This window comes from Xyrauchen texanus, chromosome 40 (genome assembly GCF_025860055.1).
Source record: "Xyrauchen texanus isolate HMW12.3.18 chromosome 40, RBS_HiC_50CHRs, whole genome shotgun sequence".
Lineage (NCBI taxonomy): Eukaryota > Metazoa > Chordata > Actinopteri > Cypriniformes > Catostomidae > Xyrauchen > Xyrauchen texanus.
The window spans coordinates 12,827,898-12,854,117 of NC_068315.1; the positions used below are offsets into that span (position 1 = coordinate 12,827,898).

At 36.6% G+C, this 26,220-nt stretch overlaps 1 protein-coding gene across 1 annotated transcript; it reads right to left on the bottom strand.

Moving 5' to 3' along the window:
* Positions 1 to 196: 196 nt before the first annotated feature.
* Positions 197 to 23,976, bottom strand: LOC127633745 (gamma-aminobutyric acid receptor subunit pi-like). The gene is made up of 10 exons (XM_052113024.1): positions 23,910 to 23,976; positions 18,871 to 18,948; positions 7,015 to 7,115; positions 6,680 to 6,747; positions 5,889 to 6,106; positions 3,592 to 3,674; positions 2,043 to 2,180; positions 1,731 to 1,883; positions 1,030 to 1,223; positions 197 to 532 (listed from the first exon to the last, which is right to left on the bottom strand). The coding sequence occupies exons 2-10, from the start codon at positions 18,921 to 18,923 to the stop codon at positions 197 to 199; spliced, it is 1,344 nt and encodes a 447-aa protein (XP_051968984.1). The 5' UTR covers positions 18,924 to 18,948; positions 23,910 to 23,976.
* Between the last annotated feature and the right edge of the window lie 2,244 nt (positions 23,977 to 26,220).

Sequence of the window (26,220 nt, forward strand, 5' to 3'; positions counted from 1 at the left end):
GTTTATTGCCAATCATAACCTAATGTTGAACAGCGTCACTTGAGGGAATCATGCAGGGCAGAGTAAATAAAAATGGCATTCAAATTCATTGCCTGACATACAGTAAACTTGGTAAGCAGATTGAAAATCTGGCGGGGGCCATGATCACCACAGCCCAGTAGTGTCCATCCTGACACATACACCAACAGCAGGAGCTCTAGAAGTACAGGTAGTAGGTCCAGTAGAGGAAGTTAATGAAGATGAAGGAGAGAGGAAATGTCAGTCGTGAGTAGTTGTCGATATAGTGTGGGTTCTTCACTTTACAGCAGTTTAGACAGAGCACAACTCGCCGTGCCACCGCCATGGACTTGCCGCAGCGGCTCTGCGGTTGTGACGAGCTGATCTCCTCATTACTATCACCAGGGGTGGGGCTTCTGGTGCTGCCTATGTGGGACAGCATCTCCTCCCGTTTACGGGCCCGCAAAGCATGCGTGCCGATGGAGGTAACGATGCCATTCATTTCGTCCTCACGCTCCTGCATTTCCTGGCCATACTGATAATGACAATGAGACGTAAATGTGTTTTATGTATAATTATGACCATGGCAAAGGTGAACATGATGACACAATAATGAAGGGGAATAAGACAATATTCATGGCCATGATGTTGGTCATTGTGGCATTGGAACTAGGCCACAGCCAAGTATAGTGACAATTGAACCTGATCCCATTAGTATTCCTAGTTGGCTCTCACATACATAAATTTTTATACATTTAGATAGACACCGAAATATACAATATTAATGTACTGGCATCTTAACTGCAAACTCATTACGAATCGTTGAGTTTTATAGGATTTAGTGTTGATTTTATAGTATTTATAATAAATTAGATTCATCAAATATGTTTAACTTAATTTACTGTAACATTTATTTAACACAGTTAACATATGTATCTAATTTGATTCAGTTCTGTGTCATTTCTAAAGACAGGTGGGAACCATTATGCCGTACATATCAGTAAATAAGTCAAACACATTTAGTGTCCTCACCATATACGCATTAGCAGCGTTTGGCTGGTGTAATGTGCAGAAATGGGCAACTGCGTATTCAATCAGTGCTCCAAAGATGAAGCTGAAGCAGATGCCCAGATACACATCAATGGCTTTGATAAAACAGTTGGCATTTGGTAGAGAGGTGCGGGCCCCCATCATCAGGGTGGTCATAGTCAAAACTGTGGTCACTCCTGTTAGTACAGACAGAATGTTTCCATAATTAGAACCCAAAATCCAATAAATTCCATTTACAGTGGCTATATTTGACACTTTTATAGCATTTTTCACCTGAAGTCCACTTGTAATGTTACTCAAGGTTTATATACACACCACATACAGTTTTAAATGACTATTTTCCACCTTTTCACCCTTTGTTGTTGGTCAAAAGGTTTCTAATAAATGTGTGAGTGGATATGTCAATGTGCTAATGATTGGCATCATAACCACAGCCATTTCTGAATTACCCATTTTCACAGCTTAATTTGTACATTTTTACATTTAGTTAAGTGGACTTGAAAGAGAGCATTCCATAGTGGATGTAACACTTCATAGTATATCAACATCTTTTATTTCAAAAGAGCAAGGAAAATACTGTTTTCAATTATATGAGTTTAAAAGGTTTTTATAGCCATCACTATAATATATACAGATGTGATAGTTCAGGATGATAGTAATCAAAACACGCATTATGATCATACCTATGCAGATGCGAGCTGGGACTGAAGACTGACTGATCCAGAATGAGACCCAGGACAGAACCACCAGAGCACTGGAAGGAACGTACGTCTCCAGAATAAAATATAAGATGCTCCGCTTGAGTTTAAAGTGGAAGATCAATTTAGGGTAGTTACCTGTGGGATTATTAATACATTAAAGAGACAGTAAAACTTCAATAAAATACAATACAGGCTCCTCTGTGTGTGTGTGTGTGTGTGTGTGTGTGTGTGTGTGTGTGTGTGTGTGTGTGTGTGTGTGTGTGTGTGTGTGTGTGCGCGTGTGTGTGTGCATACCGGTCTCGTAAACGGCCTCAGATTCTGAAGTGTAGTGATCCTCAAGGGTGTACTGAGCAAGTTGTAAATGATCAAGACCACTAACTGATTGGTTCCCCCGAGTCCAATGGAACACAACATCTTTCACGTTATATCCCCCTGTGGAGAACATAATATCAATCTAAGAGCCAATTATCACTACAAAACAAGTCATTTCAGATCTGAGAGCTGCTATATTTCTACCAAATTACACTTGCACAAAAGTATGAAAGCATATAATTACCACTGCTTTTAAATGTAATGCAACTAGGGCACAGCTTTAAGTTATTAACATAGCCATTTCCATAATACCCGCCATTCTCAATTTATGCAGCATGTTGTAGATTTCTGTAATATGAAATCTAGGCCTCAAGATGGCACTGCGTCATAAAACTTAGAAATCCTAGGTAGAAAAGATCTCATGAACTTTATGCACAGATGTAAAAAAAAAAAAAAAATCTAGATAATATTAAATATACTATCATTATTTTGTTATGAAATATGTTGTCCCTGATTGTCCCCTGTGCAAAGCTTATTTTATGAAAAAGCATGCACTGATCGGTTCAGAATAATATATATATATATATATATATATATATATATATATATATATATATATATATATATATATATCCTGTTTAGATTACTATGAATCCATGCTGGTCTAAGCTGGTTCTGCCAGGGATTGAAACAGAAGAACCCTAACACAGACCGTTATAAACACAAAGGGGGTTTATTATATAAAAATTTTAAAATACAAGGGTCCAGGCAAAACAGGACTCAGAACAAAACAACCCATGAGAGGGAACCAACCAAGAATAAACCAGACTGACAAGAAACCACGATCAGATGGAAATCACAAGGAATGATCCAACACAGGACAAAGAACACGAGGGAAATATAAAGAGGGTGAAATCAAGAGGTAACCGAGGAGGGAACATGAAGCAAATTAACAAAAGGTTCAGGGAATGAGGGGGCGGGGCAAGGTAACATTTGGTAATAGTTGGTGCTGATTTCGCTGGTTGACTAGCATGATCTTTCTGGAAAAGTTAAAGAAAAAAAATTAACTACTGCGTAAGTTAGTTAAAAAAGAAAGTCTTGCTAGTTTAGATAATGTTATATGTTATGTTACATATTATATGTTATTTATTATATGTAAATATTCTGCATCCAGATACATTTTTTAGAACATTTGGGACATAATGGAGCATATACCTGGAACATATTTTCATTAGTGAAATAAATATTTCACAGCTTTTTCACAAACTTATGCATGTTTCTGAAAGAGTCTGCCACACACCAGGTTGTCAACTCTTGTGCACCATACTGTATGTGTACTGAATCACACTTTGTAGGGAACACAACACACTGTTCTCTTGATTCAGGAAAAGGGGGTACACATGTTCAGACTAGAAGCATCTTTTGAGGTCAATTCAAAACACTACTAATTCAGTCACTGTCTTGTTAATATATGGATCGTGCATTTTCAGTCTGAGTGTTTCATGGGAAGTATTGTATTTTTTAAGCCTACAGCTTTCAAGTTGAAGGGTGCAAGTCTGCCTGTCCATGGGGTATTTGGTCAGGTCCATACTGCAGGCCACTGTGGTGGTAATTCTAGACAAACAGAGAGTGAAAAAAAAAAAAGATAAATATGAGATAATTTGTATACTAATATAACACTGTAAATCAGCTCAATGTCTGTGAATGCTACTTTACAGCTAAATTAATGATGCCAGCTGCCCAACAGTACACAATTACTGTCTTCTATTCTATTATTTCCATATTTTCTTAGTTGCTATTGTGAAGCAAGACAGAAGCAGGTGTACACTGACGCGTCCTTAGACAAGCTCTTATAATAAATATACTGAATCTCTGACAGATTGACCAATTAGATTGCTGTGGACTGTAGGCCAATGATAGGCTTATGTTTAGTAATAGGAAATAAACAATATATTTGGATTCTAAAGCCAATTTTTTATTGTCTTATCAATGCTTTACTTGTCAGCCACAATAATGTAATGCATTTTAATTATCTGAATTTAAATGTAACTATTTACAAATATAAAATCATTATATTTTGAATTATATTATTGTTATTTAAAAGGGTTTCACAGCAAATAATTATATATGAGATTAATCCTGCATACCATGTAATTAATTTGAATAAAACAATTTATCGAATGACAGCCCTAAAATTACTTTGAATCTATTATGGGTAATAGACAAACAACAGTACAAAAAGTACTAGTTGCTAATTTGAATCTATTACCACCCTGCCTATAAAAAAATCTCTTCACCTGCTATATAACAAAGGGATGGAAGTTATGCTAACACCATTCCAATCACAAAATAAAATGTGTGACAACTCATAGAAAGCACAAGCGGTGATTCTGTCAGAAAGACTCTGAATTACTTACATCATTTATTCAATTCAGGTATCTGATCCAATTATATTCCAACCTCTGCTTTATATGCTCTGCATCTGTTGCTCATCACTCGTAACACTGCCGAGGGGTAAGCTCCTATCTCCTGCCGGCAAGATCTGACAGTTTGAGCAAGTATCCGAGATCTGAACTGTAGGATGGGGCTAACGCCAAAGGAATCTATTCTATCTTCACTTCAATTATTATTCATTGCAAGTCTTTCTGGCAGAATTAACATTTATCCACTTACATACAGCTGCAATTTAGTCTGAAAAACATGGCATTCTCTGACATTTGAATTTGTGGCCTTTGTTACTCCATAGCAAATACAATAGCAGTGTACCACAGAGCTGTGATTTTATATTTATAGTTTAATCTAATTGTATAATTTCTTTGTACATTTTAAGTTGCTCATTTATTTGATTCTCTTGCCTTGACAGGAGCATTAATGGAATGTTCAAAACATTCCTTAATTAATCTCAATCTACAGCATTTGTGGCATATAAGCGGTATCGCAAATTTTTTTAATAGAATTCTACTTGTCTCTCATATATATATATATATATATATATATATATATATATATATATATATATATATATATATATATAATATATAATAAAAAAGAAGAAACACTTCTCTAAATAATTACAATGGAACTGAATGTGGCCAGTCCACAAACTTAATTAAACTCAATTTACTCACTGTATCAAAAGTATAGCCACAAGAAGGAAACATCATACATGTTAACAGGACTATACTGTGATAAAACCACTGACCAGGATGACAGGCTTTACCACCGTTATATCAGCATGACAACAAATTTGTAATATTGGATGTAACTTTACACTGATAAGGTTAGTAAGCGATTTTATCACACTAAAATCATGTTAGCAAATATAATGTTTACATATTGTGGCTATACTTCCAATTCCATTGTAAGTGCCTTACTGTAAACATGATTTTTCGTATTTATTTATTTGTTTTTTACAAACGAGCGATAAGTCAAAATAATTTTTGGTGGTAATCAAAATTATACCACAAATGATGTCGATTGAGCTTAACTTGTATTGAACCCGGAACATTCCTTTAATAGCTGAATCAAAAATATTGATTAGAATTATTTACACTTGTAGGTGTCTTTGCATTATGGTATGGCACTAGCGGGCTAAGCTCTAGATTCTAGATTTTGTCTACCAATGTCCCTTTTGTGAACTTCACCCGGTCATATCAATCCCTATCTATTTCTGGTTGACCTCCCATGCCCTGTTCCCTCCATCAAGCCTCCAGAAAGTCCTTCAAATAGATTCTTTAACAGTAAGCCATTTCCTCAGTTATTACCCTTCCTTTCTATGCTTTCACAAGCCCCCAGTAGCTACGGATCATGTGAATGACACTTCACTACCTGAGGGCATACAGCACAGTTCCGTTGGGGAATATCCGGATCAGTCTGTTTTCGACAGTGATGTCGTGCAGGAAGGATTTCTTGGAATCCACTATAAACGTGTCAGGGACCCATAGGAGTTCCACCAATCTCCCATCCAGACTCAAGCTCTTATTGCCATCAAAACACAACCGTTCATCTGTCCAGCGCTGACGAAGAAAGATGGTGGCTGTGTAATCCTGGGAAAGTTCAACAGAAATACTTACTCCAGCTACCGATACCAAATGCTGAGATTACATTTAACACATTTATTTCCAAAGAGGCCCTTATGAAACTGCCTTTTCATTACATGGCTCAGTGGAATACTTGATTCTGTTTGGTCAATCGCAGTGATCTGCAGTCTTGGTGATCAACAGTTTAATTGACCATTGTCCCTGGCAACCAATCTCCTACGCTGGGCAAGTTTCATAGCAATCCATGGTCTCTTTCTTCTCACATAATATATATATTTTTTTAAAATCAAATCAATATTTAATGTCCATTTATTAAATTTTTTGGCAAGTAGCCATGCAATATGTGGGATAAGGTAAAGTCAGACAGTCATTATCGCAAAATAAATATTTTCAGGATAATACAAGAACTGCCCTGATCACCCTGTCAGAGGGTTTAATATTTTATTGACCAGCTTACTGTATATTATACCATGCACATTAGTTGCATTTGCTGGTTGTCACAGAAAAAAAAATCTTAAATATTTTGTTCTTTCAAAATAATTTAGAAATTAAACTTTGATGCTTGTAAGAGTATCTTACCATGTTGATTTCTGATATAGTGTCTATGCTGGCGATATCCAAACTCATGCCTACAGTAACAGGGCCTTCTGAAGAAAAACAACACACACCACATTCAGTAGAGAGCGAGCAGAATGCACAAAACAGAGATCTCAGCGAAATCTTAATTGACATGCGTTACGAGAGTGGACTTCATTAGTTCAAGCCTGCAGTGTCTCTGCTGAGTTTAATTGCAGTAGTTAATGATGATAGGACTGAGAGAAGATAAACTTAAAAAAATTAATACTATTATTGAGTAAAAGCTTATTCAAGATTATTGTGTAATGATTATTGAGTAAAAGCTCTGTTCTCCATACTGTCAAAGAACGGCCTCAGGTACTTGTTGTATCCCTTCATCAGTTTCTGAATGGTGGGAGGCAAGATCTCTTCTGTGCTGGCAACAGAAAATTCCATGATCCTACACAAGCAGCAAAACACAAAACATACACTCAAAACAAAGTTCTTTGGCTGAATATAATTCAGTTTGGAAAAGTTGTCATACACATTGGAAATGGGTTTCCTTAACATTCACCCAAAGGCCACAATAGTGATGGGGACACTATACTGTAAAAAAGCACTGTCTTTTGGATGGGACGTTAAACCGAGGTCTTGACTCTCTGTGGTCATTAAAAATCCCCAAGGGGCACTTTCTTGTAAAGAGTAGGGGTAAAACCCTGGTGTCCTGGCCACCATTGGCCCTTATCTATCATGGCCTCCTAATAATCTCCATCCCTGAATTGGCTACATCATTCTACCATCTCCTCTCCAACAATAGCTGGTGTGTGGTGGGCGTTCTGGTGCACTATGGCTGCTGTCGCATCATCCAGGTGGATGCTGCACACTGGTGGTGGTTGAGGAGATTCCCCCTATACTATGTAAAGCGCTTTGAGTTTGAGAAAAGCGCTATATAAATGTAAGTTGTTGTTGTTGTTAAAATTAGATACTACTCGCTAGCAATTGCGCATGTTAGCATGCTAAATGGTACTTTGGTTTTTGTCTATATTTGACATATAGTGTTAACAGAAAATGTATGGAAAAAGAGACCGATTGGGGTGGGGAGATTAATATATGTGAGGGATGGACAAAAAGCAAAATTCGATTTCACCTGGCAACACTTAGAGCTGTATTTCAAATGCATATGAAACCACATGATCAGTGATACCAAATGGGGATATCTGATGGGTAGAACCAGAGCTAACTGGGTGGAAGGGGTGGGGTATGGCGATCTTTGTTGGCTATTCAGTGTTTATGTGTGTGCACCTTTAAGTTGTGACAAAATGTTCAAGAATTGCGTTGTAATTGTTTTTTTAGCAACATTTTTATTATTTAAAATACTTATCTCCTATCCCAACTCCAAGTAAGCCATTTGTTGGATGACTTCCTTGAAAACAGTATCCATTGTGTATCTGTGCCACAATAAATATGTTGCCATGATTGTCTGAGTGTTAGGAGTGGGTAAAAATATAGTTTTTCCGATGCATTGCGATCTTCATTTGAAAGATCTCGATATCAATTCTTATAGATCCCAATATAGATCTTTCACTCAATGTGCAGGCTTCCACTACAATGAGAGAAAATTACTCACAATTGCAAACAAATTTTGCGCTACGTGACTAAGTGACTATGTTTGGCAACTTGTTGGTAAATGTTTACGTTTCACTCACCAGTAATTGGGTAGTTTATTTGTGAAGTGTTCAGCAGTGAGATCCTTTTACAGCATGTTGAAAGTAAAAGTTGTTCTGTGTAATGTGTGTCCAAAATGAGATCCACACAACACTTTTGTCATTGAATAGGCCTACTGTCTCTTTTAATACCCTTTCTAATCTTTACAGTCAGTTGTTGATCAAAAACAACAACAAAACAACAACATTTCATTCTAATCAAGCATTGCACAGATTAGTTAAAGCCATTCGAGTCCTCTCTAGATAGCATGTATTCATTTAAAGGCACTGTTAGCAGAGATGCCGGTTTTCTTAAAGAGACAGTACCAGTTTTAGCATGTGTTCAACAAATCAATGTAAATAGTGCAAATTATGCAATATAACATTAAATATGTAACATAAATAATATATGATTATTTATTGATTGAATACATTTATTTGTTCATTTTAAAAAATGCCTAAATGTGCCCAAAATGAAGAAAAAGTAATAAAATATGATTCGTAAAATTTATATTTTCCTGATGAAACAAGATCCCCTTTACAATTAACAGCATTAGCTGAGAGATAATTTAATTTATATGTAAGCAAAAGGGACATTATATCTGAAATAAACCCATATGAATCGATATTGAATCTAATCAAAATCGAATCGAATCGAGAGCTTGTGAATCAGAATCGAATTGAATCACAAAATCTGTATCAATACGCAGCCCTTCTGAACATCCTGACGTCCCAACATAGCAACAATGAATGACTCAACCAGTGGGGTGAGTTTGGAGTGGGACTAAGTGAGATCAATTAACAGCAGCAGCATACTCCCAGTAATAAACTATATGAAAGATATTTATTTTTTCAATTCTATTTAATGGCACTAAAGTGGTGCTGATTTACTTCAGCTTTAAGTAAATTGAGCAAGAAGAAAACTTTTTTTTTTGAGTGTTCACACACATTCAGCACAGTGCTATTCTACAAGGAAATGCAGAAAATGAAAAGAACACGTGGACTGCTACTTCTGCTACTAAACCAAGCTATGTTTTGATCATGTGGACTTGCATATAATTGCCAATATGTTATGACCTAGTTTTGAGAACACTGTGTATTTTTGGGTTTCATCTTTTCCTCACTGCTGCCTACTGCGGCTTGCACGATTTGAGTATTGTCAGTGATGGTAGAAGCAGCTGTGTTCTCTCCCGCAGATTAGAGTCTCCGTTTCTGCAGTGTAAAGGGCCCATGAGCTTCAGATGTGATTCAGCTTCAGGGTAACAATACCACAGAGCACAGCAGCACATGTAGGAAACACTTCAAGAAACATTTGAAGAAGAAAACCTTTCTGGTTGACACTACACAATACCCTCATAAATATTCTAGAACAGATAGAAACAACAGCTGTGGACCAAACTCAGCAGGGGGTCAGAGATTGATGTTCTCCTATTAATACATAAAGTGTCTTAAAACTACAGTTCACTATAAACCAGTGCTCTTCAACCATTTTCAGATCAAAGGCCACTTGGTCAACATGATCACCAGTGAAGTCGGCATGATGTTTCTGATAGTTTTGGTACCCTAGGATCGGCGACTGTATGCCAACACACTGACATGCAGCATACTTATCCGACATGTTTGCAGTGGTTTCAATGTGTATACCTTTCCACCTGGTGTGATTGGCAGCGCACTGCATCAGCTGCATGGGAGACTAGGGTTAGTTGTTAGGTAGTAACCACATTTGAATAATCAATGATGGGCATGATTCGGAGGTTTCACTTTTCCCTCTAACATTGCTTTTTTACTCCACTAATGGTTAAGGTAAGGTTTGGGTTTGGGTTGGGGGATAGAATCTATAAACAGATGCTTTTCTGTTCATTGCATAACGTCCTGTAAAGCTGAAAACAACTTGCTTCACTACTAGCTTTTGGCGACCTCTCCTGGACATAAATGGACCGCACACATGCCCATATGTTCTACAACACTTACCGCTTTGGCCACAGGGGGCAGTGTTTTGAAATGTTGGTCAACGTATACCGATTCTGATGAAAGAAAAGTTGATCTACTTTTTCCGATTTCATTGTGAGATCAGGCTGGCTTGTTGGAGAGAGAGAATAAGAAGGGCCTCCTGTTATATTTTACATTTAACTGAGTTTTGTCTTTTAAGCTTGGCTAATAATAACATGCATATGGTCCCATATTTTAAATATATTGTTTGTTATGATGGTTACATTGCAAAGCCGTTAAAATAGTCAATGAACACATTTATGCGCACAATATTACACTGATTACGCTTAATAAGATGACAGTGTTTAAGGTCCTGTAGACACACCTTAAAAAGTTTTCTTTTACAGAGTGACATTTTGCACTAGGTGTAATTAGCACCTGCCACACAGCGTGGCTATTTACACTCAAACAGACTTGTGGAAACAAACTGCACCCCCAAGGGTGTTTCAGGAGTACAGAGTTTGACTGCCCTTTTTGTCCCACTTTTCCCCATCCTGTTTCGTGTCTCCAGTCTTAATATTTCCTTTATTAATACTTATAATAATAAATAAACATTAATATAAAGGTTTAATGCCTCGCAATGATTTGTTCACAGTGACGGTCAGGGAGGTGAGGGAAAGGTTTTATACAGGGCAAAATTATCCATGGTTTTAATATAGTAATATTGTTGTTTCCATTTTTGGAGGAAGTCAAAGATTTAATGCAATTAACCATGGTGTTACTACAGTAATATGGTGTTAATATACAGTAGTAACCATGTTAAATTGTGTAGTTATGTTGATTCTACTCCAAAATACAATGGTCACACTATGGTTAGAGTAGTAAAACCATGCTTCATTTTTGTAAGGGAAGGTTAGGTCTGTGGAACTCTAAATAAACACAATAAACACACTGCAGTAATGCCCCTATAATTTATGTTAGTATTCAATTAGGGGTGCAAATAGTTTCTGCCACTATATGCGCCACTTGTAGCTATTTGCAACCTGGCAATGTGGAATCCATGTTGAACTGAGCTGAATTTAAAGTTATAAAAATTACAAGTTATATTGTTGTGCATGTAAAAACAGTCATTTACAGTTTTCATAGTTAACTTTAGCTATGGTTGAAATTCACAAATTCATGTTTGTTTAATCCATATATTGTTTAGTTTTTTTGTATTTTCCACAACAGTTGGTTCAAGATCAAACAGTAATTGGTGAACCCCCTGCAGTACTGCCACGGATCTCATAGGGGGTCACAGACACCCTGTTGAAGACCACTGCTATAAACAGTGTCTCATTTCAAAATGAAGTCAGCCTCAAAAAACAACACTGCTCTGAAACTCCTGTGTCCAGGTTTGAGAAACTTTTCCCACTTTGATTTTCACTCACATGAGGTGCAGAAATGTGCATGCTGATCGCACAAACTTATTTGTTTGTGTGTGTGCATGCATGAAAGTAAGAGAGAGAGAGAGAGACAGAGTGAGAGAGAGAGGAAGACAGGCAGAGAGCTTCAAGTCACTGACATAATGTCTTTAATTCTGATTAAACTGTTACTTCAATAAAATAAAAAAAAAAGCAGGAACTGAACCATGCGGGCAATGGTAACTCATTAAAAAATATCTTCACAACATATTCCTCCTAATGCAACTGATCACATGCTGCTTAACTGAACACTTGATTAAAAAATGTCTGCATGATGTGAGGCTAATCATATATTCCCAGCATCACAGAACTTTAATTAAATACAGTTTCCCCATAATAATAGCTTTACCATACCAGTCAGAAACCCATTGTGGTATCTTTACCTTGGGGGCTCAATAATCATACCCAAAAAACTATTTAACACTACTTTAAGCAAAGTAGTAATGCTACAACAACCACAAGTAAGCAATTTGTAGGTTGATTCTCCTGAAAAGTGTCAACACTGTGGCTCTGTGGTGATTTCAAAACACTGCTCTGTTTGTGCTTCCCAACAAGCCTAATACACCAACTTATGCTCTAACAATGGCATGTGTTTGGGCCGGAACTATTCATTTGTTTGACCAGTGGCAGACTGGGAGTGATTGTGGAAACCTGACTAACAACAGAAATAATTTTTGCAATTCGGTGACACAATTCACTTTTCTCAATTTTTACTTTTTTCAAATTAGCAGAGTGTATCAATGAAATCAAAGATCGCATGGCCAGAAATTTCCTTCAACTCAATTCCGACAAAACAGAGGTACTAATTATTGGACCAAAAACCTTGAAAAATAAGCAGCTAAAATATAATTTGACTCTCGATGGATGTACTGTTACGTCGTCTACTACAGTGAAGAACTTAGGTGTTATATTTGATACCAATCTGTCCTTTGAAAATCAAATTTCCAATGTTTGTAGAACAGCATTTTTCCACAGAAATTCCTAAGTTCTGACACATGTTCTCTGTTGCTGTTGCCATTCATGTGTTCATGACTTCAAGACTAGATTATTGTAATGCATTACTGGGAGGATGTCCAGCAAGATCAATAAACAAAGTTCAAAATGCAGCAGCCAGAGTGCTGACTACAACCAAGAAATATGATCATATTAGCCCAATTTTATCGTCGTTACATTGGCTACCTGTTAAATTTCATATTAATTTTTAAATTCTGTTAACTACATACTAAGCTTTGAATGGTCTAGATCCGCAGTACTAAAGTGACCTTCTACCACGCTATATTTCATCACATTCATTATGATCACAAAATATTGGTTTGCTAATTATTCCAAGAATATAAAAATCCACAAAAGGAGGTAGATCTCCCTGTGCCAATGCATTAATGAATTAAACAGTTGGATGTGCCAAAACTTTCTTCAGTTAAACAAAGACAAAACTGAAGTCATTGTGTTTGGAAACAAAGATGACGTTCTCAAGGTGAATGCATACATTGACACTAGGGGTCAAACAACTAAAAATCAAGTCAGGAATCTTGGTGTGTCTCTAGAGTCAGACCTTCGTTTCAGTAGTCATGTCAAAGCAATAACTAAATCAGCATACTATCATCTGAAAATCATCACCAGCAGGGTGGATTATTGTAATGGACTCCTCACTGGCCTTCCCAAAAAGACCATAAGACTCATACAGAACGCTGCTGCCAGGATTCTGAGCAGAACCAGAAAATATGAACATATCACACCAGTCCTCAGGTCTTTACACTGGCTCCCAGTTACATTTAGGATTGATTTTAAAGTATTATTACTGGTATATAAATCACTCAATGGGCTAGGACCTCAATATATTGCAGATATGCTCACTGAATATAAACCCAACAGATCACTCAGATCATTAGGATCACATCAGCTAGAAATACCAAGGGTTCACTCTAAGCAAGGAGAGTCTGCTTTTAGCTATTATGCCAGCCGCAGCTGGAACCAGCTTCCAGAAGAGATCAGATGTGCTCCTACATTAGTCGCATTCAAATCCAGACTCAAAACACATCTGTTTAGCTGTGCATTTACTGAATGAGCACTGTGCCACTGTGTGTCCGACTGTTTGTACTGTATTTTATTTTATTTTATTCTAAACTGTTTCAATTATTCTTATTTTTTTATTCTTATTTTAATCTCTTCTATGTAAAGCACTTTGAATTACCATTGTGTATGAAATGTGCTATATAAATAAACTTGCCTTGCCTTGCCTTGCCTAGATCATTTTCATATTAGGCTCCTAAACTATGGCATAGTCTCCCAAACACTGTTCGGGATGCAGAAACACTCACTCAGTTCTAGACTAGTCTAGACTAAAAACTCATCTATTTAGCCAGGCATACACCTAATTTATCCTTCAACTCACAATTAGGCTGCTTTAGGTCTGCTGGAACCAGAAACATCTATCATGATATATAACTCTGCATAAAATTGCATGGCATCTATGCTAATATTATTTTATTTGTTTCCATATCTCAACCTCGGGATTCATATCAGAGCCGGACAGATCCAACTCTATTCCTGCTTGTGTCGGACTCCATTGCTATAAGTCGCTGAGTAATGATGACAAACTACAGCTGGTACTAGTCAGACATCATTTCAGTCTTTTGACTGAAACTCAAAGACATGGGATATTTCCTATGCCACTGCCTGAACATTGGACTTAGGATGGACCCCACCAAACCTCACCGAAATGACCTGCAGGTTGAACTGCGATGCACTTCATTGATCTCTGCCCACATCACCTTTGTCTATTGATGGACTACACTCTTGAAATGGAATACATAGACTAACAATAAATTGCCAACCAAAGCCTTCATCAGCCAACTAACAGAGGACAATGCATCAATGTGAACTTCTGCAGTTAATCCAGGATGGACTTCAAATACATTAGTCATTAATCTTAAAGTTCATAAAACCTTTTTGTTTTTAAATGCTGGATCTTAACGCTTACTTAATTACACATTTTAAACCATGACTTGCACTGCACATAAATAACTAATATTGGCATTATATTCATGTTGTTTAGCCAGAGGGGAACTGTCCCACAGTCACAACATTTTAGTGTGTATTTCAAATAGAAAATAAACAAATATATTCAAAAATGTAAGTATCTGGAATTTAAAGAGTGAACATATGCCAGCCTTTTCAGCATGGACATATTCCTGAAAGTGTGCTTTGAGCCTCCATAGCCTTAAATGTGAGCCCTCTGCTTGCTGCCCCCTTCAGGCTGAAGTGTCCAGTCATGTGTAAGGGAACGCTGTGTTATTGGTCTGTGAATGGTAAGTAGAAGCAGATTTCCCCTGCTAACTGTGGCAGTTGACAAGCATCCATCTTACTCTTGCGTGCATCACAGATTGACACATTCTAACAAACACACACACACATACACACCCTTTTGACTCTTCTTTGTCACGCTGCTGTCAGGGCTAATAGGAAATACTGTGCATTGGGGAATGTGACAGACATTAACAGTATGTCATTACATTGAATGTAACATTTCCTCAGCAGAAATTCCTGAATGATTTGGAGTGCTGAGATAAAGTAATACAACATTCACAGGGGACTCTGTTAACCTAATGAGAGACTCATTCTTTACTTCTTTAAGTCAACATTTACATTAACATTAATTCATTTAGAAGATAGTTTAATCCAAAGTGACTTACAAATGCGCGTTGTCATGAACGGCAAAGGGCAACTGAGAAATGAAACATGAATATGACATGACATTCTTAACCCACTTCCATAATGTGATGTATTCCTGGATGCAACAAGATATTTGTAAGTTAATTGTGACAAACAGTGAAGGTTATTGTGCCACTCATATTCAAGATCAGCCAGTCTCCATCTGTTGGTGAAACAACACCTGTCACAAAAACAATGATTTTGTTCCTCGTTGTTTGCTTAATGCAAGGAGTATTCCACATAGCATTCTGGGGGTAAAAATAAACTTTAGGCATCACTTATCTTGGTCAGTTTTCCCAGGTAAAAGTTGTGAGAATACGTGCCAGTCACAACGTCTTTCATTAGTAGACGGTTAGTGTGCCTTTGAATTTAATTAAGCATGTCACTTACATTAGCAAAGATAAGACTCTGTCATTCTTACAGTTCATTTAAACCATATATTATGCTGTATTACTACATAATAAATTTGCTTGGTGAACAAATTTTTACTTGCATTTGGTGCTTAACATGTGATATTTTGACCCTGCATGTGGAACTTTTCTTTTAAATGTCAGCTGGTATCATATCGACAACAGCAGATGTGTATTTTAACAGACTGAGAATTAGTGATACCAAGTCTATTCATTCATACTATATTTCCTTCTATAGTTATGAACAAGCACTAGACTAAATCCAACCCACGTCTCTGGTATTGCTGCTGACTGATGTGCTGTGCTGTGTGTCGAAGAACAGCAATCCTAGCAGGACTGTCTTCCTTGTTCAGCTCTAGCCTACAGGTACCGTTCCTCAAACTTGTATCAACTCTATCTCCCTCACTACACACACCAGTGGTCATATGAGATATGAGGCCCCCAACCCTTTCACTGAGAGTGTCTCCAACTAGGAAACCTTGCCCAGCATAGAAATACATGGCAACGAGCTCAGTATCATGCAACCACAGAAAGTTTTTGCTGAAAATGCTTGTCAAATAAAAAAAAAACAGATTGATTATGTTGATGAGTAATAAACCAATAAATAACTAAACGAATAAGCAAGCAAACAAGCACTGTGCCTGGCAATTGGTTTATCACAGTTGGTAAGTTCAGAGTGATGACCTAATTATTTCAGAAATCTGTGTGTACATGATACCATCAGTATGATCTCCTCCAACCATTTGGATCAACTGTGATTTTCCCAAGAAAACTCTCTACTGTGGTTCATGCAGTGAGCATGGCTTTCAAAATAGAGCATTCAGAAATGGCTCTCGTGGACAAAACAGTTGACCGGAATATTAAATTTTTCTTCTCCCTGCCCAGTAGGGGGCAATATGCATGAAGAATGTGAATCACCAAAAACACAAGAAGAAGACTATAAAAGTTATCCGTTTCTTACCCACACCTATCATATTGCTTCTGAAGATATTGATTTCACCACTGGAGTCTTATGGATTACTTTTATGCTGATTTATGTGATTTGTGGAACTTAAAATGTTGGCACCCATTCACTTGCATTGTATGGACCAAAAGAGCAAAGAAATTCTTCTAAAAATCTTCCTTTGAGATTAGCAGATGAAAGAAAGTCATACATATCTGGAATGACATATGTAAATTAGTAAATGATGAGATAATTACAATTTTTGGGTGAACTATTCCTTTCACAATCAGCATGCTGTCAGCAGTGCACCAACATCAATACAGCCGGTAACATTGTTTTCCCCAAATATAACATTTGCCCGCATTATACATTGTTTCCTGTGATTATTGCTGTTGTAAATACATTTAAAGACTGGGTAAAGAAGGATGGATCTCGCCAAGCATTTGGTGAGTCACGTCCCCATCAGAAGTTTGTAGAATGAAGAACTGTTGAGAAATAGAAGTTATTAATGACAATAGTATGAATATGTCAAATATGACAAAGAATGAAAGAGGGACTTGAAGTGGACCAGATTCCAAACAAAGACCTCATGCTGAAAAAACCTCATGTTATAGCTACTGTAAATGTTGTGTCTTATAGACATATCGGAGACTAGTTCAGTGTGACATATATTGTAACATGATACAGACATATTCATGTTTATCTCACTTTACAACAGTAAAATTGGGACGTCAGAGAACGGAAAATATGAGTAAATGTATGGAGGTGAACAAGAACGATTTGTTTACTTAAAAGATTATTGTTAGGTATTTTAGAGCTCCTTGGTGTCAAACAGAGAGAAAGTTTTGATTTCTGAAAGTTACAGTATGATTTCATAATGTTTGAAGCTCTTTCATCTCAAAAGATCAAATAGAATTTGATACCTCATGAGATGTACACCATTGGCTCTGTATAAACCTCAAACCAGGATATCCAAACCCTCCTCGGTAGTATTAGATTTAACAAACAAAGACATTGCAAGGACCTTTGAATAATCTTTGCAAGATTATTCCTTATCTTCATGTGCTATGCATATTGATATTTTTTGTGTGGTTTACTCAGTCATGTGACAGAAGCTGAATTACTGGCCATACTATATGTACACCCACTAAAGTCTCCCAGCTTTCCAGCAAGAGAGACTGGTAATTGGAGGGGAAATAAGAACAGAAATGGGTGGGGTAAAGCAGATGGTGAGGTAAATTGGTGCTGGCAAACCTCCTTAGCATTCCCCTTTGATCTGTTCCAGGGTATACTAGCCATTCACTGAACACACAAAAATATACTGCACAGCCACCTCTGCTAAACCAACACAACTTATTTAGTCTTGACCAAGTCCTATATCTTCAACTCAAAGCCTCAAAGGTCATGATGAAACTAATGAGACATCTCATTACAATAAATGGAATCTGCCTGAACTCTCCTTGAACAGAGTTGAGCTATGGCGGTTCCAGTAACTCACTGTGTCCTTTCTCCACACTGTCACCAGTAATCACTTTAGCACTGCATCTACTGTACCGCTGCATGGATAGACAAGCCCAAACATATGAAGAGACAAGGAAACACGATATGAAGGCTGTTATTTTCATCTGTGCTCACCCAAAAAGTCTACTCGGATTAGTTATAATTTCATCCTTCCTTTCGCTACACCTTTCACCAAACCCACACAATTTTGTGTGAATGGATACTTAAGGCACATAGTCTTTTATTTGCTTCCAAAAGTGTAAACCTAAATGATATCCAGCTTACCATTCTGGCAAAGTAGTCATTCTGAAAGCTTAATCACCTAGGAGAACTTGTTGACATAAATGGGTTTTCCGCCTCGTCTTTCCTGCTAGCATCGAGAAACATTGTGCTTATCAACTTTAAAAATACATTTCTAAAGTAAATGCACATCATACACTACATGAATTGTTTTAACATTAGGGGAAACAACCTAAAAGAACTTGACAACGATTATGGTCAACAAGTCATGTGACAATGATGAGTGCAGGAATCTGAAGTCACCAAAAGATCTTACCTGCTGATGAAAAGGAGGAGGAGCAAAGAGCCCACAAAGCTACACAAATTCATGGCTGCTGGAGTGTCAGGCCTCTGACTGTGACACAAGAGAAAACAAGGAAAGAGAGATTATGGAGAGATTTGTATGCAGAGATTAAGCATTGCTGGCAAGTTTTGCAGCAATGGTCTTAAATCGTTCCTCTGAGTGGCAGCTCTTTTTGTTTTTTGTTTGTTTTTTTGTTTTTTGTGACTCCACCTATAGACATCCAGTCATTTTTTGGGAAGCCCTACCCTTCCCCCATGTTTAGTGGAATATTTCGGCCACTAAATGGACAAACATGACATACAAACTTGATCTTGGTGTCATTTGAAAGCTAAGAATTCCATTATTAACAGTCAGGAACGCATTCAAACAATGATGTTTTTATAATACCCTATTTGCTGGACTGCCAATTTGTCTGGACATTTTAGAATGTTTATTTAGAATGGATTATTATGCAGGCAAGCTAAGAGACAAGTAAAAATATACAAAATATGTAGAAAACAATTTAAGGTAAGAGCTGATATAGAGTTTGTGGCTATTTGGGACATACAGAAGCAGTGATCAGAGCAGATATGAGACTTCTGTGTTATTTATTTTCTTTTGCATTTTTTAAGCAGTAAAAAAAATTAAATAACAGATTTTGCGGGATTACAAGGTCATGTCAACGAAGTTATAAAATTGGATATAACTTTACACAGAAAAGGTTACAAAGCCATTTTATCATGTTAACATGAATATTATTTATGTCTTGTGGCTATACTTTTGAAAGAATTATTTTTTTATATTTACGTATTGGCCCTTTTCACTTCCATTGTAGTGCCTTACTGTAACCCAGATTTTAGCTTCTTTATTTTTTTTAAAGGAAAGGAGGGACAAAATCAAAATTAGTTTTTTGTGTTAATCAAAATGATTCTACAAATGCTATCAATTGAGCTTCACTTGTATTGAACCCAGAATATTGCTTTAATTGTGACCATACCTGTCAATTCTCGAAAAATTAGAATATCGTGCAAAAGTTCATTAATTTCAGTAATTCAACTTAAAAGGTGAAACTAATATATTATATAGACTCATTACAAGCAAAGTAAGATATTTCAAGCCTTTATTTTATATAATTTTGATGATTATGGCTTACAGCTTATGAAAACCCCAAATTCAGAATCTCAGGTCATAAGATATTTCAAGCCTTTATTTGATATAATTTTTATGATTATGGCTTACAGCTTATGAAAACCCCAAATTCAGAATCTCAGAAAATTTGAATATTACATGAAATCAATAAAAAAAAAGGATTTTAAATACAGAAATGTCGGCCCTCTGAAAAGTATAATCATGCATATGTACTCAGTACTTGGTTTGGGCCCCTTTTGCCCCTTTTAGATTTCTGAATCTGCTTGATACATGTTTTCCATTGAAATGAATAACCTCAGTCATATATAACTTTAAATCTTGAAGAGATTTTCTTCTGAGGCATAATCCCAGAGCACAGAGCGCAATAATCCGTCAATAATAATGTTTTATGTTTGAATGCAGTTCATTCTCTGAACAGATTTACTGACAATGACATAAAACTCGACATATACTGTATATATTCCCAGGGAGTTATGTAAAACCACTTTAGCTATGTCAAGTACACAAAGATGACAAAATACAACAGTATAATTTAGGCTTTAAAATTATATTCAATGCCCTCATTCTTGAATAATATCAATTTGGCTTTGAGCTTTCAGCATTGTAAATAACAGTTTTTATCTGACCCTATATTATAAAGCTCATGTTTATCTTCTTGATTTCTAATTTGATCCTGTATGGCAAAAAGAGGGAATGATTCTTTGCTCAGTCTTCCAGCACCATTGCAATGTGTGCAGCTGTTCAGATGAGTTTGAGACAACAGATCTGTGCCCTACAGCACACACATATATACACAATATACAGGAACAGACAAAAACATTTATATATGACTTGCATGGCTAGTGCTAAAAAGCATGTAAGCAATCATGGCACTGGTCAATTGCATCTTCACGTGTTAAGTTGGTCTTCAATGTCTCAGATCTGGAGTTGAGGACAGTAAGATATGTACAGATCCATGGATTACTCTGGTTAGAATAACAATGGCAAGCCAAAAAACAGAGCACTGTGAAATTGTTCACGTCGCATGGAAAAATCTGCTCCTGACCCAGATTAATATGTTAGGTTTTACATGCAAACACACACACACATAGAGAGGTTCCATGTAGAACTCTTCAATTCTGCCTGTCAGTGCTGTCAAAACCAGAGAGATCTACATGCATACAGCAACTCCCTCATCTCTAAGATCAGAACATTTCTATTGCTTATTTCATTATGTATTATAATTACGCTCCTGGCTCTTTTCTCTTTATCAACTCTGTTCTTGATCAGTTTTGATTGAGGCAGATAGCAGAATTAGAATAGAACAGAAGTACTGCTGTTAAAGGTGAAGTGTGTGATTTTTTTAAATATTAAAATACTATCTCCTCTCCCATCTTAGTATGTAGTGACAACTGAAAGTAAGTCATAAATTGATGTAAAAATCAAAACATTGCCCAGTTTGTTTGAGCAGACTGAGCAACAGATTCTATCTGATGACACTAAAGCATATCATAATTCTTCCATTTTTAAAAATCTGCATTTACAGTAAGTTCATCCCAAACGAGTATGGGACTTTGAAATAGCCATTCAAATCATATCAGAATGTGTTCAAGATTATTTGTGCCTGTATATATTGCTCAAACATGGAACGTGCATTCTTCCCACACCCATGTATTCCATCTCCTCCCCCTTCCTGTTGCTTTCCTTTTCCCTTTACCCTTTTGCTTTCGTGACTTATTGGCTATTGGGAAGATCCTCATCTTTAAAAATGTGATTTCATTAATTTAGAGTGACAGATGACATCTTCAATGTGGGTATAGGACCTTGACAGAGAGCACCTGGCCCCAAGGGAAGGATATACTGGACTTGTTCAGCAACCTTACCAGGAAACCCAAAGGGCCAGAAGCTGGGCATGCTGTGGTCGTGGGTGTTGGGACTTTGGTTCCAGTGCTATACACTGCTCTGGCCTCTTGGCTTTCTCCAGCCTTCAGATATTATTAGGGTACCTGACAGCTAAGCTTCCATTTCCTAAGCCTAATCCATCCATAAACAATGAGCTCAAGCTCCTTTATTGCACACACACACACACACACACACACACACACACACACACACACACACACACACATTCTTGCTATATTAACTTTCTTTGAGAATCTAGGTCAGCAAATGAGTGAAATCTGTACAATCTCATAACGGCTGGGTCTAATTACTGTTCTTTAACAAACACGTCACCATACGAACACTCTAAATTAATAATGAAATAAAAAACAGGGCATTATCAGAACTGTTCTATTCTATAAAGCCTTCCCTAGCTTTATAAAGTACAGAACAGACCTGATACATTTTTGATGAAATACATGATCTAGCAGTGAAAAAAAAAATCTCATATTTTCTCTTAGAATTTTGTAAATAATTAAATATGGATGGGAAAGAGAGAGCTTGTTTATAGGGTACAATAATGATCTTCTTGCATTTGATAGAGATTATTTGTGTGTCTGATGGCATCCAAGATAAGTGCAGCTTTTGACACTACTGATTATTTACCAGATAACAAAGCACACAAAACAGACATGCTGATTTGAAAACCAATGGAAAGCTTAGCTTTAATTCCTCAACCAGTTACAAGAAGGAAATCTATTTTCTCATAGATTTCCAGGCTTCTACTCATCCCTCCTTTTCTTAAAAAAGAAAAGAGCAAAAATTAAGGATACAGCGAGGCACTTAAAATGGAAGTGAATGGGGCCAATTTTTGGAGGGTTTAAAGGCAGAGTTGAGATGGATTAAATCTGTGGTGGTGGGCTAAAGCACATAAATGTTAATCAGAAGGTCGATGGTTTGATCCCCATGGCCACCACCATTGTGTCCTTGACCAAGACACTTAACTCCAGGTTGGTCCGGGGGGATTGTCTCTGTAATAAGTCTGCCAAATGCATAAATGTAAATATAAACTCTTAACTTTATGTTATAATTTGTGTATTATTTGAGCTGTAACATTGTTTAAATCGTCGTTTTTGTGGGATTGCAGGGTTTACTGCATTACGTGCAACAAAGTGGTCAAATTGGATGTAACTTTACATAAAAAAGGATAGTAAGCGATGCTGTTTGTCACACTAAAATCATGATACGCATAGACTATAGTTTACATCTTGTGGCTATACTTTTGAAACAGTGAGTGTTTTAACATTTAAGGATTGGCCACATTAACTTCCATTGTAAGTGCCATACTGTAACCCAGATTTTTGCTTTTTTATTAAAAAGAAAAGGAGGGACAAGTATAAATTAATTAATCAGTTGTCACAATTCCTGTCTATTGAGCTTAACTTGTGTTAAAATCGGACTTTTGCTTTAAGGAGATATTTCTACCTATAATCTAACCCCTTAAAATGAGTTTTGTGTGTGCAGATTTCAATAGTCAACGCTGTAAAAATCATTCAATTCACTTGGGATCTTCAAAACACTTTCAGCTCTAGTGGCTATAACAGAACTTGAAAGAGATCCTCTTTGCCTTTAAATTTGACGATCACAGACAGTGAAAATATTCACATTGTAAACAGGCTATAAACGAAATATAGCCTCCAAACGACATGTTCACATGAATTATAAAACGCAATTTATATCTGTAACTTTAAAGGTTCTCCTAATGTGCTATAAAGTGTGTTTTAAACCAACATGAGCATAATTCCAATAAAACCATCATTTTAAACATCAAGGAATTTACACACAAACTATCAATTGAATTTTTGCCAGTTGATAATAACAGGCAAAAAACGATAATGACTTAAACATAAATATGTGATCAATTTTGCATTTATGATATCGCATGTTCAAAAGGGTGCATCATATAGGCTACAGATTATCAGTGCATGTATGATTGTATAGCCTAACATAACCGTTATACTTACATTTAAATCCGGGTAATCGTTTGCATTTCCAAACAGAACCCAAACGCGAAAAAGAACGAATCACTCATCTACATATGTTGAATCGGTTGTAATTCCGAGCCATTTAGTTGTGTGGAAAGATAAATCGGACTTTCCCTGGTTTCCTAAGCGTTGGAATCCTTCAGCCTGTCAATGATGTGCAACTAATTCACAGCACTCGAACTACTGTTGCATCTCTGACATGTTCTGCACAGTGTGAGCTGCGCATGGGATAAGAACCTATCAGTGATATCAGACTGATGATTCGAAGGTGATTGGGTGTAAAGAGTCTTGGCAACTGACATCTCAGATATTTGGAAAATGTACATTGAATCATAGTGGCTTGTAATTATCACCACACACACAACTTCTAATATCCGTGGGCTATTCATAGCACATGTGAGCAAAGCCATTGGCATTATCTGTCTATCATATCTTACTTTATATGTCATGTTACTTTGACCATGAGGTTATTTCCTTCAATTGGCACAAATAATTTTTTTTTTAACATGCTCGCCCCCTCACATCCATGCAAATAAGAAATGTTTGACATTGCATAATGCAGTAAACTGGAACAAGCTAGAGAATAGTGCTGTATTGAGTGCAGAAATGCATCCTTTTTTGCTGGCGAGTTGTATAATTTCGGGGAAGCTTCAGCTCCAAGGCACCCACAGAACTGGCAGGTCTTTGTAATGAGCCCACTTACAGATGGGGCTCTCCAGAATTTACCAGCCAAGAGGCAAATATATCAGATTTTCAGCATATTTCTTTTGAAACTGATGGATGACTTCAAAACACAAATCACACCATATGTCAGAGCTGAAACTTTGTGCAGATCATTGAATGGCTGGCTGTAGGCTATCAAAGTTTAGAGAAGGTAACCTGCTAAAAAAAAAATATCAGAACAAATTCATGATGATCAAAACATTTTGCAAAAACCGCACAGAAAAATTTGCATACTAAAGTGTGTGTACACAAGCACTCAGATGTGCTGCATCTATCTTCATCACACACCTGCAAGTCTGTTTTAGCTAAATTAACATCAGCATGCTGCCTGTCAGAGCAAACATTACACACGATACATTCAAATATGATCATCCCACATTGCTGCAGAATAAAAATTGTTTCAGGGTTGTATGCCAGACGCTATGGTTTTTTCTGTCCAAAAGTTCTCGTCTTGCTCATGCAAATAGATTCTCTGAATTCTTTCTGCAACTCTCCCACTCTAGGCACATAAATATGTCCTTTAGTGTATCGCCTCAAACTCTATGAGAGTGAAGCAGAGACTTCTGAACCACTCAGGGATTTAATTCATTATTCAATATAAGGTTTGCCTTGAAAGACAAATATTAGAATATAAAATAGACAAGACAGTAATTATGTAAATTAATTGGGTGTCAAGTTCTAAGAGCAAGCCAATGAATTAACACCCGTAAACATTGCTGCCGAGGCTGATTGCTTTGACATATTTTCATAATTAAAAACAATCATTTATGTTCTCATGACCATGACACAACACAGAATTCACAATATTAACTATGATAGATTTTATGCAAAGATGCAAACCAATTAGGTCACACATTGAATATAAAAATATTTTTCCTCTTGTGATCCCATTAAAAAACAGTGTACTAAGCTGTAGTGGAATGGATTAAAAAGGTCTGTCATTTTAACAGAAAAAGAATGTAAAAATGCTACAGTAAAAAAAAAATCTTCAATTGGTTAACAGGTGGTTACCGTAACATATACGGTGAAAGAGTAATATTTTTTTTTTTTATGAAAAAGCTGTTGATTTTTACTGTATAAATCCATAAACATAAAGTATATTATGTTTCACAAGTGAATGCATTTGCTTTTACAGTAAACTATTGTTAAAATGACAGAAAACAATAGAAGTCCCTGCGTGATTCATCACACTTTTAATTACTGGAATTAGCTATGTTTCTTCTTCTTTTGATATCAACTATGTACATTGGGTTGTCCAATGGTATTATTATTATTTTATTTTAAGTTAGTGCTTATTGCATTTAGTGTCACATGTTATCCTGATGGTGTTTTGTGTTTGTATGGGTAACACTGTGTCTCTAAATGTGTATTAGTCATCTCTCTTAGTAGGATCACTTATGATGAACTTTAAAGGGACAGTTTACCCAAAAATGAAAATTCTCTCATCATTTACTTGCCCTCATGCCAATCCCAGATGTGTATGCCTTTCTATCTTGTTTTGAACACAAACTGATATTGTAAGAAGAATATTAAAGATCTGTAAGTCCTCACAGTGCAAGTGAATTGG